Source organism: Malus sylvestris, chromosome 16 (assembly GCF_916048215.2).
Source record: "Malus sylvestris chromosome 16, drMalSylv7.2, whole genome shotgun sequence".
In the NCBI taxonomy this organism is placed as follows: domain Eukaryota; kingdom Viridiplantae; phylum Streptophyta; class Magnoliopsida; order Rosales; family Rosaceae; genus Malus; species Malus sylvestris.
The window spans coordinates 5,088,367-5,106,938 of record NC_062275.1 but is presented as its reverse complement, the minus strand read 5'-3'; the positions used below and the strand labels follow the sequence as shown (position 1 = coordinate 5,106,938).

Sequence of the window (18,572 nt, the reverse complement as noted above, 5' to 3'; positions counted from 1 at the left end):
TAACATCCTTTCTAGTTAACTTCGTTAGTGGCAAAGCAATCATAGAAAAATCTTGAACAAACCGTCGATAATAACCTGCTAGACCCAGAAAACTCCGTACCTCAGTGACGGTTCGTGGTTGTTCCCAATTCTCCACTGCTGCTATCTTTTGAGGATCTACTTGAATTCCTTGTGCCGATACTACATGCCCCAAAAATGCCACTTGATTCAACCAAAACTGACATTTACTAAACTTGGCATACAACTGATGCTCCCTCAATTTCTTTAATACCAAGTTAAGATGTCGAATATGATCTATTTTAGACTTAGAGTATACCAGAATATCATCGATAAAAACAATGACAAATTTATCAAGATACTGCTGGAATACCTCATTCATTAGCCTCATAAAAGCTGCAGGTGCATTAGTCAATCCGAATGGCATAACCAAAAACTCATAATGTCCATAACGGGTCCTGAAAGCCGTCTTAGGTACATCATCTTCTTTAATCTTCAACTGATAATAACCAGATCTCAAATCAATCTTAGAGAACACACACGCACCTTTAAGCTGATCGAACAAATCATCGATACGAGGCAAGGGATAACGGTTTTTAATCGTTACCCGGTTCAATTGCCTGTAATCAATACATAATCTCAAAGTTCCATCTTTCTTTCTTACAAACAACACTGGAGCTCCCCAAGGTGAAGTACTAGGTTGAATGAAACCTTTATCAGTTAATTCCTGTAACTGAATTTTCAACTCTCTCAATTCAGCTGGAGCCATTTTATATGGAGTCAAAGATATAGGATCCGTACCTGGAAGCAAATCAATAGAAAACTCCACATCTCTGTTTGGCGGCAATCCAGGCAAATCATCTGGGAAAATATCAGGATAGTGCCTGACTACTCCAACTTCCTCCACACTGCTAGGAACAACATCATTTAACACCACATGTGCTAAGTATCCTTGACAACCTTTCGATAACAACTTCTTTGCTCTCATGACAGAAATAACACCATGTCTCACCCCACTTCTTTCACCCACAAAAGTAACCTCTGGTAATCCAGGACGATGAAAAGTAACAGATTTCCTGTAACAATCTATATGGGCACGATTATAATGCAACCAATCTGCCCCTAAAATCACATCAAAATCCACAATATCTAACGGGATAAGATTAGCTGACATAACTACACCATCTACCATCACTGGACACCCTGGATAAACACTATCAACATAACATTTGTCACCTCTAGGCATAGCAAACTCTAAATCAAATCCTAGAGGTGTAGGGTGAGGTTGTGTCATTTGAGCAAACGTATGAGAAATCACAGAATATGTAGCACCACGACCTTGAGCTTGCTGTAGTGAGATGTGTAGCACCACGACCATAATCAAGTCCGAATGATTCTGAGCATATTGTAATGAGATGTGATTAACACGTCCATGAGCTTGCTGTCGTCCACCACGACCTTTGTTGCCTTGGTTACCTCGCCCCTGAGAAGTACGTCCCTGTCTTGACTGACTAGACTGCCTAGGCGGTCCTGCACTGCTAGCAGCAACCTCTCCCTGTCGAGGTTGACCTCCCGATGCCACTAAGATCCACTAGCTGGCATGGAAGAATAAAAAGTATAACCTCCATGGTCTTGGGAATACCCAGTCTGAGAATAAGGATCCTGGGAATACTGATACTGTCCGAAAGCATAGAGAGCAGTATCACCCTGGTAGTGGTAAGCATCACCACGACCCGTCTGACCATAACTGCCTGATCCAAAGTTCTGCTGAATCGGCGTTGGAGATGGCATAGTAGACTGCTGAGATCTCTGCTGACTCTGAGAACACTGAGCAGCCATATGTCTTATCTTTCCACAAGTGTAGCAAGCACCACCACTACCACTTCTCTTACACTCTCTATGATGTCTGAAATTACAACGACGGCACAACGGAGCACCATAACCACCAGCACCACCAAAATCTCTTTGTCTCTGAAACTTGGGTCCACCAACAAATCTTCCACCTTTCCTCGGGCCTGTGACACTAAATCCTCCACTGGAAGAACTCGAGCTCGCTCCACTTCTCTTGAAATTTTGTGTCTTACGGGGTCTCTTAGTGGAGATACCTTTACCCCTATCATCTTTCTTCTGATTAGCATTCTTATCTTCATCATCCTCACTATTACTAGGAAGGTTGTCGGAATCTTCCATCCGCACCAAAATCTCAGAAAACTCATGATAATCGGTGCAAGGAAGCGCACTAGCAAAAGTCCGTCATTTCTTCTTAGTTCCTAGCTTAAAACGGCGAAGCATCTCTGCCTGATTACCAGCTGTATCAGGATCATAACGAGATAAGTCTGTAAATTTCCTGTAATACTCATGCGCCGACATATCCTTTTGCTTCAGATGAGTAAACTCATGTTTCTTACGATCAATGTACTCCGGCGGAACAAATCTTTTCATAAAATGCTCTTTGAATACTTCTCAGTCAGCTGCCATCTCAGGTGACATAAACTTAGTCTGATTTATCCACCAACCTGCTGGCTCTCGTCCTAAAAACCAAGTAGTGGTCTCCACCCATCTATTAGCAGGAAGGTTCCCTTGACTCTGCATCACCTGGAAAGTCTTCTCAATATGGTCTAACCACTTTTCTGCCCCTTCATGACCCTCATTACCCATGAAACAGTCCAATTTTAGATTATACATAGTCTCCAGGGGTGTTCTCTGAGGAGGAGGATGACGGATTGCATTCTGAAAGGCATGGGCCATCGCTTTCCCTAATTGAGTTATATCAGGGAAATTGGACTTAGAAGCACGGCGTGATTCCCTACGAGGCGGCATAGTTCTGACAGAAGACATCAAAAGATCATTAGAACGTTAACAATTTATACAGGATTGCAACCTAGGCTCTGATACCAAACTGACACACCCCGATCCTAGAATCAAGGCGTGACGGCCAGCACGCCTTGATTCTAGGATCGGGGTGTGTCACAGATGGCAAGGGAAGGGTGGAGGAAGACGAGATGGATAAACCCAACCATGGAAAATCGAGGCCAAGGTCGATGCAGTCGAAAATTAAAGACAAAGATGGATGAACCAGCCGTCGAAATCGAGGTCAAGGTCTATGCCGTAAAAAATTGGAGACTGAGATGGATGATCCCAGCCGTAAAAAAATTTCTATCTTCCAAGTTCCAGCTTTCATTGAAGCCCATGCCGTAGAAAATCGAGGTCGATGAACTCGGGGCAGTGAAGCAGACGAAGGCGATAAAGGATGCAGCGAGAGTGGACGAAGGCGAGAGAGGATGATGGAAGGTCTTAGCTAAACCCGTGGGTGTTGGGGTCTCTCGCTAAGACCAGCTAGTGAAGTCGTTTGTCAAAGTGAGTCCCATCTAGTGCCATTAATGTTAGTCCCACAAGCCACCAAACACAAGACTACAATCCAATTTAATTCAGTGAAGGCTAAGAAGGGTAAACAAATGCCCCCTGAGTATAATAATTGGGGCATTAATTAGAGCATCTCAAGGTAGTTAACAAATTTTACTTTAGAAGTGTCCTCGGGAAACCTATGTAACACTTTTTCTTTAATAATTATTATTACGGGGAGAGGGGAGAGAAACTGTTACAAGAATTTTCTGGTGTTCCTAGGGCTAGTTTGGTATTGTTGTGTTTTGAAAAAAAATTGTTTCTTCTGTGTTGTGAAAATAAGTTTATTTTTGCTGCTTCACGTTTTCAGTTTTTTTCATTTAAAACTGTGAAAATAAGTTGTTTTTAAGTGTTTACCAAACATCTTTTTGAGCTCAATTTTTTTTTATCCACTTTTTATAAAATGCACATCAGTACCAAACCAGTACTAAACTGCGTTGTTGGCAAACCCTGCTAGGTTCCTTTTTGTTGTTCAATTTCTTTCTTTTTTTTCGTCTTTTTGAACGTGCACGTACACCAATGAATGTAGTACATGTTTTTTCAAACTGAAAGAAAAAAAAATTCTAAACATATGATCGAAGAAAGTGGATTTTTACATATGCGTTGCCATTGTCGCACATTTTTATAATTATTTTCTTATTCTCTTTTGGCTATTTTTTGGGGGAAATAATGATGGGGAAACAAATGAAGGAAGTGGGAGAGGGATATAAACCTAAATTCAAATCTCAATGTAAACTGAAGAAATTAACAAAGGTCATGTCCGATCAAGAGAGTTAACAAATTGGGTAATGTTAGAGAAAACAAAAATTTTAAAGTAAATTTGCAAGCCAAATAATATGGTTGTAGATGATTGGATTATTAACCAAGTGTCGATTAACGTGCTCATTTCTTATTGATGACACATTATTTGATTTGCAATTTAGTTTAGAAAATTTGATCTCCTTAGCATTATCCTAATTTTACTATAAAATTTAGAGTAATGCTAAGAAGACTAAATTCTTACGGAGTTGGTCTGAATAAATCCCTGAATTTTCCATATTGCAGAGCCACTTGGAATATAAAGAAAAAACAAGGGAGATTAGTTTCAGTGGTTTACTTTTGATCTTGTGAGAAATGTAAGACCACCCGGTAGGTTTTGGGGTAAGTATGAATTTATCAAGAACATTATAAATAAAAGCAAGCAATCTAATGTCCTTCGAGAAATGCAATTTATTTTAGGGAACTTTAACGAAAAAGCTTCCGGTACTGTTCATTTTAATGAAAAATCACATTTTTACACTAAAAAATCAATCTTGGTACTATTCATTTTACAATTTATTTTGTCATTATTATTAAAACTTAAAGTTTTCAAGCCATTTTCATTAGTTTTCCTTTTATTTTACATGTATGAGAACTCCAGTCTAGTTTACAAGAAGCAAGATTCGTATTTTAGAGTAGGAAAATAGATACACTATTCTAATCAACCAAACTAATTTCTATAGCATGGTAACTCTTCTTCTACCGCTCAAATGTGCGTTAACAGTTACACACGGGGTCTAGTCAACCGAACCAATTTCGATTGCATGGTAACTCTTCTTTTGCCACTCAGATGTGGGTTAACAATTGCAAACACTGCTCTAGTCAACCGAACCAATTTTTATAGCGCGGTAAACTCTTCTTCTGCCACTCAATTGTAGATTAACAATTTGGTTATATATAATTTGATAGGAAAACAAGGGAAATAGATAATTTGATAGTAACAGAATATGAATTACATATTTTCAAAGCATATGGTTAGGTACGTAAGCTAAACGACTGCATAAGGACAACACAAAGAACCCGAAATTAATACCGATAGCGTCTCTTCGGTCTTATAATGGCAACTCAATCACTGTTTTCCAAAATTGCAATTTCATTTATGCCAACAAAATAAGGTTCATAACCTCCACTCTAGTGTTTAGTTCATCTATCCATAATCCGAAACTTCAAAAATAAAACATCGAAATACATAAATGCGAAACAACTCAGCGGCTGCTTAAAAAATAAGGCTAAATCGCTAAATGGTCCCTGAGATTTGCATAATTCATCACTTTGGTCCCTGAGATTCCAAATCAATAAAAGTGGTCCCTAAGATTGTCCACCATCTATCATTTTGGTCATTCCTTTAAAAACTCTGTTAAGTGTCCCGGAGTTCTTGGCCGGAAGTTTGGGCAATTTTCAAAGCTTCTTAACTCAATCGTTTCTTAACCAAATTCGACCCATAATATATCAAAATGAAGATAGGAAAGTGTATAATAAGATTATACCTATTTTGAAGCCCAATGGTTGCAGGAGATGGCCGGAAAATAGCCTTAAAGTTGACTGGTCCGAGTGAAAACTTGAAAACTCGCCGGAAACTGGGTAAATGTTAAACGTTCATAACTTCTTCAATACTCAACGAAATCAAGTGATTCAAAAATAAACATCATACTTCTCGATGAGATGAAAAGAATGGTACCTTTTTCGATGGCTTACTTGCCATGTTTTGGCCTGAAAACTGCTTGAAAGTAGCTGTCTAGGTCTCGAGTTAGCCACCTTCGAGCCACGTTTCGGCCAAACCATGGAGATATAGCAGTTGAAAAAGGTACCATTCTTTTTGTCTCATCGAGAAGTATGATTTTCGTTTTTGAATCACTTGATTTTGTTGAGTATTGAAGAAGATATGAACGTTTAAAGTTTATCCAGTTTCCGGTGAGTTTTCCAGTTTTCGCTCGGACAAGTCAATTTTGAGGCTATTTTCAGGCCATCTCTGGCAACCATTGGGCTTCAAAATAGGTATAATCTTATTCTACACTTTCCTATCTTCATTTTGATATATTATGGGTCGAATTTGTTTAAAAAACGATTGAGTTATGAAGCTTTGAAAATTGCCTAAACTTTCGGCCAAGAGCTTCGGGACACTTAATGGAGTTTTTAACAGAATGACCAAAATGATGGATGGTGGACAATCTCAGGGACCACTTTTATCGAATTGGAATCTCAAGGACCAAAGTAATGAGTTATATAAATCTCATGGACCATTTTAGTGATTTACCCAAAAAATAATGCATATGGTTTTTTTGTTGTTTAATTTCCTCTCTTTTTTGAACGTGCACGGACGTATACCAATGAATGTAGTACATGTTGCTTTCAAACACAAAAAAATTCTGAACATATAAAGAACGGATTTTTAAATATAAATTTGCATTGTTTTCTTATTCTCTTTTGTTATTTTTTTGGGAAAAAAAAATGAAGTGAGAGGGATATAAACCTTAATTCAAATCTCAATGTAAACTGAGTATGCTAATTCGGGCATCAATTAGAGCATCTCAAGGGGAGTTAACAAATTTTACTTTAGAAGTGTCCTCTGGAAACCTATGTAACACTTTTTCTTTAATAATTATTATTATGGGGAGAGGGGAGAGAAACTGTTACAAGAATTTGAGAGATAAGGAGTTTCGAACTCACAACTTATAGGTAGAAACATAACATTCTATCCACTATGTGGCAATGACACTTATATGCTACTAAATTTTTTCCATTCCAGCCCACTTTTCAAACAACTATTAATTTTTTTTCTATCTTAAAATATTATTATTTCAAGTTTGTCTTATTTATGCGTGGCTCAGTTTTATGTTTCTAGCCCATTGATAAACAATATTTTTAGGGTTTTTATCACAAATGGTATCTGAAATTGACCATCACCATCAAGGTAGTCCCTAAAATTAAAAATCAATTAATGTAGTCCCTGGAATAGGTGTCACAAATCAATGTGATTCTTCCGTCACAATTCTATTAAAATTTTCGTTAAGTGTTGATGTGGCACATGTTGGAGATGGGAAGCAAGGATAGGGAGAGTTTTCGAAAACAAGTACCTCTACCTCGGCACTTATGGTGAGTTTCAAACTGATCTCTAGGGTGGCGATTTCCACACTTCCCCTTTTGTCATCTATGCCCCAAATTGAGTATAATACTTTTTCTGCGCTCACAGAAGGGGTGTAAAAGGCTAAAAAATAAGCGTTAAAATCGTTGGCTGACATTTAAATCTATTTGTTTCAAAGTACGTTGGGTGTGTTAAGTGGTTTATGAGGCTTATTTTATTTCATCAAGGCACCCAGGAAGAGGCTGCTCATGCTTATGTTATTGCAGCAATAGAATACAGAGGCATAAATGCAGTGACCAACTTTGACTTGAAAACATAATCAGATGGCAGAGGCCAAGGGCCAACTCCCTTGGCCCTCAAGAACTGAAATCGAATGCAGATCAGCTTCTCCCCATGCCATCTTCCACTGATGGCATCCCCCCGAGCAAGGAAGGAAGACAGATGTCCATGTTCCAACCCAACTCCTTCACCGTAGATGACATAGACACCTCAAAAAATCGCGACATTTTCCCTAGGCAGCAGCAGCAGCCTTCTATGCCCGTTAGCCCCTTCACCATGTCATCACCTTCCCCAACACCTCTTGGCCTCATCCTTCAATCCTCAGTATTTAAAGAGCTGGTGGAAAATAATTTAAATGGAGATAATGAAGAGAGTGAGAAGAATGATTTAAACCTCCTTCCGGAACAGAACAACAGCGACACTATTAAGCGGATATTGTACGAAGGAATGCGAAATAATCCCTGTACCTGTTCTTCAAACAGCGGTGTTTTGCCTGCATTAGAGTCACAGGAGGAGAGCCTGCTGCCCTTGAGCAACTCAAGGGACCAACCCCTTTGAAATGGTGCCTTAAACATGTTTACTTTCCCTGACTTTAACTAAATTAACTTTAGTTTTAGTTTACGCACTTGTAAACACTTCATCTAGATCGTTTTATTTTATAAACATGGATGATGGATATGAACTTTATTGTATACTTGATGATTCCTTAAAACATTGTTCTAATCAAAACATCAGTTATCAGCAACATCATTAAGTTCATTATAACCATGCATATTCGTCAACAATTTTTTTACAAATATACTTGTTCGGGCAAAGATTTCTCTGGAGAAGGTTCCTCGGACCTCAGCACAGCTACCCAAGGGATTGGCACTTTGGATGTGTAGTCGGGCTCTTACTTGTTGATGTGCTACAAGAAGAGAACCAAGCTAGTTCTGAAAGGTGCCTTTGTGGGGTCTTAGGTGTAGGCCTTGAGGCTCGCAATCAAAACTAACTAAGTGCTAAGCGTGCCACTGCTATCTCAGTATAGCAGATGTAGAACAAGTGTGTTTTAAGTCAATTACTTGCGCCCCAAGTTACTCCAACTTCTTGTTATCAAAGGATTGTCATAGGTGGGTTAAGTCTGTATTAAGTTCTTTTTCTTGCCTTGTAAACAATGACTTTTAGTTCGTGGTCTTGTACATTTGAATGAAGGGAGTCCAGAGCCCCTTAAGTCATTTGTTTGGTCCTAAACCACTCTTAATGAAAACATGTTCATTAAACTAATCAGATCCAGATGCAAATGGGATTCTTAAAATAGAAAAACAGGTGGAAATAACTTGAATACATGCTGGAGAATGCATTAAGCAATAGATCTACTAATTTAGAAAACAAACATAGAGCTTGGGGCAAGATTTCACCTTGTTTGGCAAGGTTGAACCTCTTGTAGTCACTTCTCTTTGAAATTATAGGGGTTATATCCTAAAAAGGGATGAATGGTAAACAAGTTTACACAAGAGAATCGATACTACAGCACTGGGAATGGTAGCAGAGCTTTTATACTGGAGAAAAGATAACTTCTCTAAGGAAACTATTGCTAAAAAGACTGAATCTTGGTTGATTTTAGCTTTTGGATGCAAATCTGGCTTGGGAGCAGAGTTTGTATGTTTGTTTGTTTGATTTATTGAGTGTCTTTATCTCTGGGGTCTGTCTTCCTTTTTATTAGCAGTTTAGCCTGATTGTCTCTGGTTGTGTGCTTACCCGAAAACACTTGGAGGGTAGTGAGTCATCAACTTTTTACTTGTAATACTACTAGAAAGTGTTCTTTGGCTGATAGTAGGTTAGTCTCTATCACTTGTCACTTCAATCATATACACGTGACTTGTATCTTGGCTGAGAAGGCTTCAATTTGCTTTTGGGCTCAATGTTGGGTTTCAGGCAAGTCTCCTTTAATTGGCATCATTGGACTTCCCTTTATTCAAGCCCAATATTTAAATATTAACCAAAACAATACTTTTACAACGGTCTTTTTAAGTTTTTAACACCTACAAATCACAAGAGGTCAAACCTTAATATTAAACTTACTACAAATATATATATATATATATATATATATATATATATATATATATATAATATTATCCTTGCATTTGTTTGAGGTGAACCCGAGACTTGCTTCCACCAAGTAGAGACAGGTGCTGCTAGACCAACTAATTTGTTATAATGAATATTTAATAGCTCAACTCCTCAACCAACGAGCCTTGTGTCATGACTTGTATGCTTAAAAGTAAAATTAATACGACCTAATTATTGAATCAATAATTTTGATATTACATTGTTCTACATGATGTGATAAGCAATTAATGTGTATCAGTACATTCGTTATACATTTAAAAGACGATGATATAAGTTTTAACTGGACATAACATCTATATCCTTGTCATACTTTGTATTTAGTCTCTTTATTCCCTCGATGCTTTGAAATGATCTAATAATTACTTGACTTCGATGCCTAGTTGGGGAGAATTTTTTGTGTGTATAGCAGAGGTATATATCTCATTAGTATATTTCTCATATTGTAATTAACAAGTTTTATATACTAAGAAAACACTAATAGAAAACGATCAATTATGTGTAAGTACTCTCCAAGTTTGGGAGTTTGCATGCATGACCTTTCTGTATTCTTAACATGTGTATGATACGAGAATGCGGTATACCAGTCCTTTATGTGATAACATCCAAAATTAGCTAGAAGATAAAGAACTTTTCGAAAGGGAAGGGAAGCCCAATTGCTACTTTTAACGGTCAACAGATGCATGGGAATGGTTACCCACACTTCCCGCCAAATGTTAGATTAAGACGCTTAATTATAATTAGCTGCATGCCTTATTTAGGTGAGTCTCGTCTCATATTAAAAGACATCCCCCGCCCCAAGACAAACCAATAGATATGCCAGTTGGTTAATTAATTATCTCTTGTGACCGGTTTAATCTGTTGGCTTGGCTTGGCTGGGTCTGCTTCAACACCCTCGAGCAACCTTGTCCTCGCCCAACCGGACAGTTTCCTCGTCGCAAGGAATCTGCGGCTGCCCACGAAGAACCAACAACAATGGCAGCGATGTTTAACTCGTCCTATTTCTTTCTATGTTTGTTTTTCTTGTCCTTTGCTGTATTCGTTTCGAGCCACGATGATCCAACCGATTTTCCAAATGAAGATACGCAGGTATTAGATTTAGATGCGTACTGGAAACAACGAGCCGAAGAAGCTGAAAAGGAGGCCATGGAATCCTACAATAAAAATCCTGAGCAAGTCACTGAAGAGTTCAATAATGAAGTTGGCAAGTAGGTCTAATTATTGCATGCAGATTTACAATTTGACAATACATATAAACGTTTGTTTAACAACATGAGTCCAACAAGAAATTGTTACTTCATACATTTATACACATATGTATATGTTTTGTTATCAATGACATACATACATATATATATATATATATATTCAGGCTTATGTTAAAGGAAAACACCACAAGAAGGAACTTGAGGGGTAACAAGGCTTATAAGGGTCCATGCATGGCGACCAACCCAATTGACGCCTGCTGGAGGTGTGACCCTTATTGGGCTAACAACCGAAAGAAGATCGTAGGCTGCGCCCAAGGCTTTGGTAAAAAGGCCACCGGAGGTAAGGATGGTCCTTTTTACGTGGTAACAATGGGCACAGATGATGACGTGCAAAACCCTAAACCCGGAACTCTACGCCACGCCGTGATTCAGAAAGGGCCTCTGTGGATCATCTTCGCAAAAAGCATGGTGATTAGGCTGCAGCAAGAGCTGATGGTGACTAGTGACAAGACCATTGATGCTAGGGGAGCCAATGTTGTGATAGAAGAGGGTGCTGGCATTACCCTGCAGTTTGTGAAGAATGTAATCATCACCAACCTTCACATAAAAATGATTGTCCCCAAACCCGGTGGCATGATCAGGGACTCTGTCGACCACATAGGTTTAAGGACCCAGAGTGACGGCGATGGTATCTCCCTCTTTGGTGCCTCCAACGTCTGGATCGATCACGTTTCCATGTCCAGGTGCGCAGATGGGCTCATCGACGCCGTCATGGGTTCCACCTCCATCACCATCTCCAACTCCCACTTCACGGACCACGATGAGGTACTTAAAAGGGAATTACTTTAATCTTAAACTAATTAACTAACTTCAGAAAAACTTGTAGCACACTCTGCTATAAAAGTTTTTACTCTTGCATCCGAGGTTTCGAGTTAGAATTTCCCCTCCTCTTCTCGCCCGTATAAAAAACTAATTAACTAACTTAACCTAATAATATAATATTAATTTATGTAAATAACTACAATAATTTACTAATTAATGGTACGTACAAAATCATGCAGGCGATGTTGTTTGGTGCCAACAACGCCCACACTCAAGACAAAATCATGCAAATTACTTTGGCCTTCAACCACTTTGGTCAGGGACTGGTGCAGAGGATGCCAAGGGTCCGGCACGGATTCTTCCACGTGGTGAACAACGACTACACCCACTGGATCATGTATGCCATCGGAGGAAACATGAACCCTACCATCATCAGCCAGGGTAACAGGTTCATTGCTCCCATTAACGGGGTCACCAAACAGGTAATATACAGTTTGATTACATGAATTAATTTTTTATTAATTAGTAAATACTTAGCCCCAATTAAGTGTGTTCAAGCTCGAGCGTGGACGTTAATTTTTACCAAAACGTGTGCTTGCCCGATCGAAAAAGTAATGAGTAAATATAGTCCAAATATAACCGTTTATTATACATGCATAATACGTTCGTTCATATCTAATATGTCATTTTGACTTCTGGATTTAATTAATTGTATAGGTGACCCATAGGGAGAATACACCAGAGGCAGAGTGGAAGAACTGGGAATGGAGATCTGAGGGAGATTTGATGATGAATGGAGCTTTCTTTGTTGAATCTGGATCAGGAGCCAGCAAACACCCAGCAAAGTTGGACATGATGCCCTTCAAACCAGGGACCTTTGTCGCAACGCTCACAAAATTTTCCGGTGCTCTAAACTGCGCTGTCGGCAAACCCTGCTAGGTTTTTTTGATGTTGTTTAATTTCCTCTTTTTTTGAACGTGCACGTATATATAGAACGGATTTTTAAATATACGTTGCATTGTTTTCTTATTCTATTTTGTTATCTTTTGGGGAAAAAAATGAAATGAGAGGGATATAAACCTTAATTCAAATCTCAATGTAAACTGAGTATACTAATTGGGGAGAGATTTTTCAGTGTGACCGTCACACAAGGCGGTACACCACGTGTCTCTATGTAAATGGTTGGATATATGTGTTAAAAGGTTAATAGCTTAAAAATTAAAATTTTCCATCACTTACATAAAAACACGTGATGTACCATTCGTGTTCCCGTCACAACTAAAAACTTTCCCTAATTGGAGCATTAATTAGAGCATCTCAAGGGGAGTTTAACAAATTTTACTTTAGAAGTGTCCTCGGGAAACCTATGTACCACTTTTTCTTTAATAATTATTATTACGGGGAGAGGGGAGAGAAACAGTTACAAGAATTTTCTGGTGCTCTAAACTGCATTATCCCAGGGAGACTAAATTCTTCAAATTTTACTATAAAATTTAGAGTAATACTAGGAAGACTAAATTCTTACGCAGTTGGTGTGAATAAATCCCTGAATTTTCCATATTGCAGAGCCACTTGGAATATAAAGAAAAAACGAGGGAGATTAGTTTCAGTGGTTTACTTTTGATCTTGTGAGAAATGTAAGACCACCCAGTAGGTTTTGGGGTAAATATGACTTTATCAAGAACATTATAAATAAAAGCAAGCAATCTAATGTCCTTCGAGAAATGCAATTTATTATAGAGAACTTTAACGAAAAGCTTCTGGTACTGTTCATTTTAATGAAAGATCACATTTTTACACTAAAAAGTCAATCATGGTACTATTCATTTTACCTTTTATTTTATCCTTATCACTAAAACTCAAAATTTTCAAACCATTTTCATTAATTTTCCTTTTATTTTACATGTATGAGAACTCCAACCTAGTTTACAAGAAGCGAGATTCGTATTTTAGAGTAGGAAAATAGATACACTGTTCTAGTCAACCGAACCAAATTTTATAGAGCGGTAAACTCTTCTGCCACTCAAATGTGATTTACAATTTGGTTATATATAATTTGATTGGAAAATAAGGGAAATAGATAATTTGATAGTAACAGAATATGAATTACATATTTTCTAAGCATATGGTTAGGTAGGAAAACTAAACGACTGCATAACGAGAACACAAAGAACCCGAAATTAATACCGATACCGTCTCTTCGGTCTTATAATGGCAACTCAATCACTGTTCTCCAACATTGCAATTTCATATATGCCAACAAAATAAGGTTCATAAGCTCCACTCTAGTGTTTAGTTCATCTATCCACAATCCGAAACTTCAAAAATAAAACATCGAAATACATAAATGCGAAACAACTCAGCGGCTGCTGAGATTTTGTACATCAAACTTGAACTGGACCAAATAAACCTAGCTGTCTCATGCGTTATAACTACAGAACATCAAAGAAGGCGTTGCCGTCACCTTCTTTAGAATATTGCAATCAACATCTGGTCGACACCGACCTGCAAAGATAGCGGAGTTAAGCACGAAGGAAGAATATCAATCGACACTCAACAGGATGCATGCAGTCTATCTACGGGACTGCCCCAGATCATTAATCTAAGCTCCAGCGCTACCTTATAGATAAAAGGCGGATTGAATCTTAAATCAATGCCTACCTTCGGGCCTCATTAACATGATATTGTCTTGAACTAAATGTTAATTAGCAACCGCCGCCAGACAGCAGTTAAAAATTAAACACACATAAAGAGAATAAAATGCAGCTCTCTCCCACAGATATGAAAAAATAAAAAAGAGCTGAGTCCAAAATAAGCATGGCTAATATTGCTTGGTCATATAGGTCGAAGGCATCAGATACAGATACAAACAGACTGACACCATTGCACTGTTCAAGAATGATGAAAATACTAGATAATTGAGTTTCTATTCAAACCTTATCAGGTTGTTCTTCCGATACTCCCCCGTCATTTCAATATCATCTTTCACAATAGCATCAGTTGATGGATTTAATGTTTCAGACAGAGAGTCCGCAATTTCTTTGAGACCCTGCAAGTAAGTGGCATGAATTACAATTAAGTAGCAGATATTAATGCTTTACCTATCAAGATTCCAGTGGCTGACATAGTAGTGTCAGAAACCAAAAGCACACATTATAAACTATAGGTGAGAATTGAACGGAATCACCCCCCTGAGATAGAGCGATGCCATTTTTCAAGCCTAATAAAACAACGTGACCAACTCATCCTCCCATATAAACTAGATACATTTTGTAGGAAACGGGAAAAACTTGAAGGCCTAAGATTTTTAGTAGCTACTTGGAAATGGCTTGAAATGAAGCCATATTTGACCTCTTTCCTTGCTCACAATGTTATGGTGTAAAATGAAATGGAAACAAAGAGAATGCAAAGCTAAAGCATCTTGCTCCGTCAATGCACTAATTTGGCATCTAACTGCCATAGATTACTCTCTAGTCTTCTGAAAAACAATGGGAGAACCTGCCTTACAGTATTACATGGCTTTATCAACTATAAATAATAATAACAAATAAATATTAAGTCCTCTGTTCACTATCTCCAACTAGCATATAATCAAAAACCAGAAGAAAAGGGATTTTTAGGAACAAACCATCAAGCCTGAAGTATCTGAATATGAGAGTAAACGACCACGTGACTTCCCAGAGTTTTCAAGTTGCTTCTGCAAGTGGAAAAAATACACCGTCCGGGTGGTATTAGTAATTAAGTACAGGACCACAGTAAAAGATAAAGAACAGAGCGAAAAGCAACTTTGCGATCACCATGCTGCTTTGATAAATTAATCCAAAACCAGAGTAATAATTAGCTTGCAATGAATTGATAACAGGTAGATCAACAATATCAGATGTTCCCATTGCCACATTAACTTTGACTACGATATGAACTTATTAATTAAAAATAACCTTGATACATTGAACACAATTTTTATGCCTTACAATCAAAAGGTATTAGAAATTCATGCATGGATGGGCACAAACCTGCAGAGTTTTAGGCATTTCAACTTTTTTCCCATCCACAAAATTGACCAGGTAGATAACACCAAGGTTTGCGAGATCCTGCACAACACATTTATGTAAGTATGACCTCAAGTAGACAAATAGATGATGCATGTACTGAACTAAATGCAAGAACCATTCAAAGTTCTCCAAGCGAATACAAATTTGACTTACAAATTAGTTAGTTTCAGTTTTACAGATGAAGGAAGAGCCAAGTTATGCACAATAAAAATTTAGATCAAGCATGTCACCCTAAAAAACAAATTCTACAGTTTCTCATCAATTAATTATGGCTCAACTATTCCAATAGAAGTAAAGCTGTTTTACCTGCTTGTGTTCAAGAGAACCAATCTTATGATCCTGAGAAAGGGAAAAGGAAAACAAGTTATTACTAATTCAAATAAAATGCGCGTGTGTGTGAGAAGAAAGAGATATGTAAAGGACAACAAGTACATAAGGGAAATGGAAAAGGTGTGTGCATCAGAAAGAAAGGTAAAAAACAAAAGACCTAAACCAACATAATCTCGAAGGAGAACTCACCAAACCAGAAACCATGCTCTGCAATCTACTCAAGTCATAGTCAATATCAGTGAGAGAATGTTGCACTCCAGCAACCTGTTTCACAAATTGTAACCAAATATAGAGACGACGCTAATAAGAAAGTAAAATATATTTCTAAAGTATGGTAATCAAAAGAAACCTATATGATGTTACTGATTACAAAATATCCATATGATACTAAAGAAAGAACGCATACCATACATCTAAGGTTAAATTGGAATAGGGCTTGTTAAATACTAAAATGTGTATATTTAAGAGATCACGCATCCCGTATAAATAGTGAATACCTAAAAACACCCCCGAAAACCATTTGTGAAAAATTATTCTATGTAAATCAACTCTGATCATATCAGAAGATTTTGCTTACTCACTACTTATGGAAATTTAACAAGAATCAGCCTCATTCAAACTTTGAAAATTCATATGTATTGTTTTGAATATATGAGTTGAGGATTCAATATGCAGCAAAGGACATACATCTTCCTTAATTGACCTTGAGAGCTCATTTTGCTCCACCATTTTGTCATCAACATGCTGGATTCTCTGCGTCAGGTGCTTCTTTGCTTTCTGTCCAGCATAAGAATATCAAACACGGTTGAACTGTTTAATAATCCATTCAATATATATGAGTTCTGCAAGCCAAGTTGACTTATGATCTCCTTTATAGAACTTCACACAAAATAGGATTTTCATTTTTGTCAGACAGGGGAAAACTTACAGCAACGGCCTCTTTCACATTATCCAGATTTTTAGTCAAGTTCTCAACAGCGGTAGCCATGCCACGTTTTGTCACATACATAATATCTGAGAGTTTTAGACCCTAACCATTTGCCAAGAGAAAAATATTAGTTTACTCAAAGAAAAAAATAACTCAAGGAATTGATTGAGGAAATAATATAAGCATATCATATCATCGGCATACCTTCCACCACATGTAACCATAACCCACTGCTCCCAAGGTAGCTGCTGGCATTATTAGAGATGTCATATTACCTGAAAAAAGAAGAAGAATTTCAAAGAAAACAAAAAAAAGAACCACTTCGAAATTGTTTGTTTCGTATCATGAACTGCATAATGCATAAACGAATCGTAGTTGTAGCAACTTTAACCCTAAAATAATGGGCATGGTCATGCATTAATTAAGTGTTTACACACAAAAGGAAGAAAACACAAAGCAACTTAACAATTTATTAGAAACACCCAAGAGAAATGTGACATACCAATTTGGCTACCGTTCCCATTCACGAAAACCGTGCTGCCGCCCCGCGACGAGCCAATTTGCCTGATCTCAGCTGTTAGTCGGCTAATCTAAAAGATAATCAAACAGGAAACTTCATACACCCATACGAACAAATTCGACGCAACAAAACATCATTCCATACTAACTTACACCAATTTCCACAATACCTGTGCTGTCAAGGAATCATAGTCACCTTCTGTGTGTTCCCCGGATCCATTCAACAAAGACTGCCACGAAACCATAAATGCAAAAATCCATCAAATTTTCTCAGCAACCAAACACCAACATATATATATATATTGCTTTAAGGCACCACTAATTAAGCAGAAAGCAAAATTGGCAAAAACAGTACCTGAAGTTCACCGAGCAAGTCGGATAATTTACCGTTCTTAAGCAGGATGGTGCTTGTATACCCTGCGCAGAGAACAAACAATCACTCAGATCGAATACAGCTAACTCCGCAACCAAACAGACCCAGTAAGAAAAACACAGAACACGAGCGAGGGATCAGTACCTGCCCCTGCTAAGATCAGGATCTTGGAAAACCCTATTCCGCTCTGCATAGCCATGGTGAAGTTCGTGTTCGATCAGAAACTGCAGGAAGAAGGTGCGGAGAGTGTATGGATTTTTGGGGTTGCGGAAAATAGGGGCGCGGGTATGGTGAGTTGAAGACGACGACCTTTTCTAAGGGCTAGCGGAAGCTCCACGTATGCGTTAAACGCCGCCGTATTTGTAGATGAGACAAGACAACCAAACTTTGACCTTTTTCCTGGTGTCACGGCGTCGTTTCGATTTGGGTATGTTTTGTGGACACGATAAGTGAGATGAGCCTCTTTACTTGGCCCAATTTGCAAGTTGGATTTTCTTCTCTTCTAATACTTTTTATTTTTATTTTTAAAATATGTAAGGAAGAGAGGGAAGGGAAGAGAATCATATTCTCCCAATTTGTTTTTTCAAAAGCATTCGGCATTAGGTTGGTCCCACCCAGATAATCCCAAGCTTAAACAATTTATAAATTACTTTATTTTACGATAAACGATAGT

General features: G+C 37.9%; 2 protein-coding genes and 1 pseudogene across 2 annotated transcripts; 2 read left to right on the top strand and 1 right to left on the bottom strand.

Annotated features, from left to right (window-relative positions):
- The first annotated feature begins 5,168 nt into the window (after positions 1 to 5,168).
- On the top strand, positions 5,169 to 8,158 carry LOC126607831 (AP2-like ethylene-responsive transcription factor At1g16060; annotated as a pseudogene).
- A 2,313-nt stretch (positions 8,159 to 10,471) lies between these two features.
- LOC126606961 (probable pectate lyase 3) lies at positions 10,472 to 12,794 on the top strand. The gene is made up of 4 exons (XM_050274375.1): positions 10,472 to 10,875; positions 11,040 to 11,700; positions 11,937 to 12,179; positions 12,415 to 12,794. Exons 1-4 carry the CDS (start codon positions 10,643 to 10,645, stop codon positions 12,634 to 12,636), a joined length of 1,359 nt encoding a protein of 452 aa, XP_050130332.1. The 5' UTR covers positions 10,472 to 10,642; the 3' UTR covers positions 12,637 to 12,794.
- Positions 12,795 to 13,924: 1,130 nt separating this feature from the next.
- LOC126606963 (uncharacterized) lies at positions 13,925 to 18,226 on the bottom strand. Its single transcript, XM_050274377.1, has 13 exons — positions 18,044 to 18,226; positions 17,882 to 17,943; positions 17,697 to 17,756; positions 17,510 to 17,597; positions 17,212 to 17,282; positions 17,008 to 17,109; positions 16,767 to 16,856; positions 16,269 to 16,343; positions 16,056 to 16,088; positions 15,711 to 15,788; positions 15,326 to 15,394; positions 14,634 to 14,746; positions 13,925 to 14,202 (listed from the first exon to the last, which is right to left on the bottom strand). The coding sequence occupies exons 1-13, from the start codon at positions 18,096 to 18,098 to the stop codon at positions 14,181 to 14,183; spliced, it is 918 nt and encodes a 305-aa protein (XP_050130334.1). The 5' UTR covers positions 18,099 to 18,226; the 3' UTR covers positions 13,925 to 14,180.
- Between the last annotated feature and the right edge of the window lie 346 nt (positions 18,227 to 18,572).

Excerpts from the sequence above, each read along its gene's own strand:
- LOC126606961 (XM_050274375.1), top strand. The coding sequence starts at position 10,643 with ATGGCAGCGATGTTTAACTCGTCCTATTTCTTTCTATGTTTGTTTTTC. Across the intron at positions 10,876-11,039 it reads TTCAATAATGAAGTTGGCAA|GCTTATGTTAAAGGAAAACA; the intron begins GTAGGTCTAATT and ends ATATATATTCAG. Across the intron at positions 12,180-12,414 it reads TTAACGGGGTCACCAAACAG|GTGACCCATAGGGAGAATAC; the intron begins GTAATATACAGT and ends TTAATTGTATAG.
- LOC126606963 (XM_050274377.1), bottom strand. The coding sequence starts at position 18,098 with ATGGCTATGCAGAGCGGAATAGGGTTTTCCAAGATCCTGATCTTAGCA. Across the intron at positions 16,857-17,007 it reads ATGTGAAAGAGGCCGTTGCT|AAAGCAAAGAAGCACCTGAC; the intron begins GTAAGTTTTCCC and ends TATGCTGGACAG. Across the intron at positions 15,395-15,710 it reads AAATGCCTAAAACTCTGCAG|AAGCAACTTGAAAACTCTGG; the intron begins GTTTGTGCCCAT and ends TTCCACTTGCAG.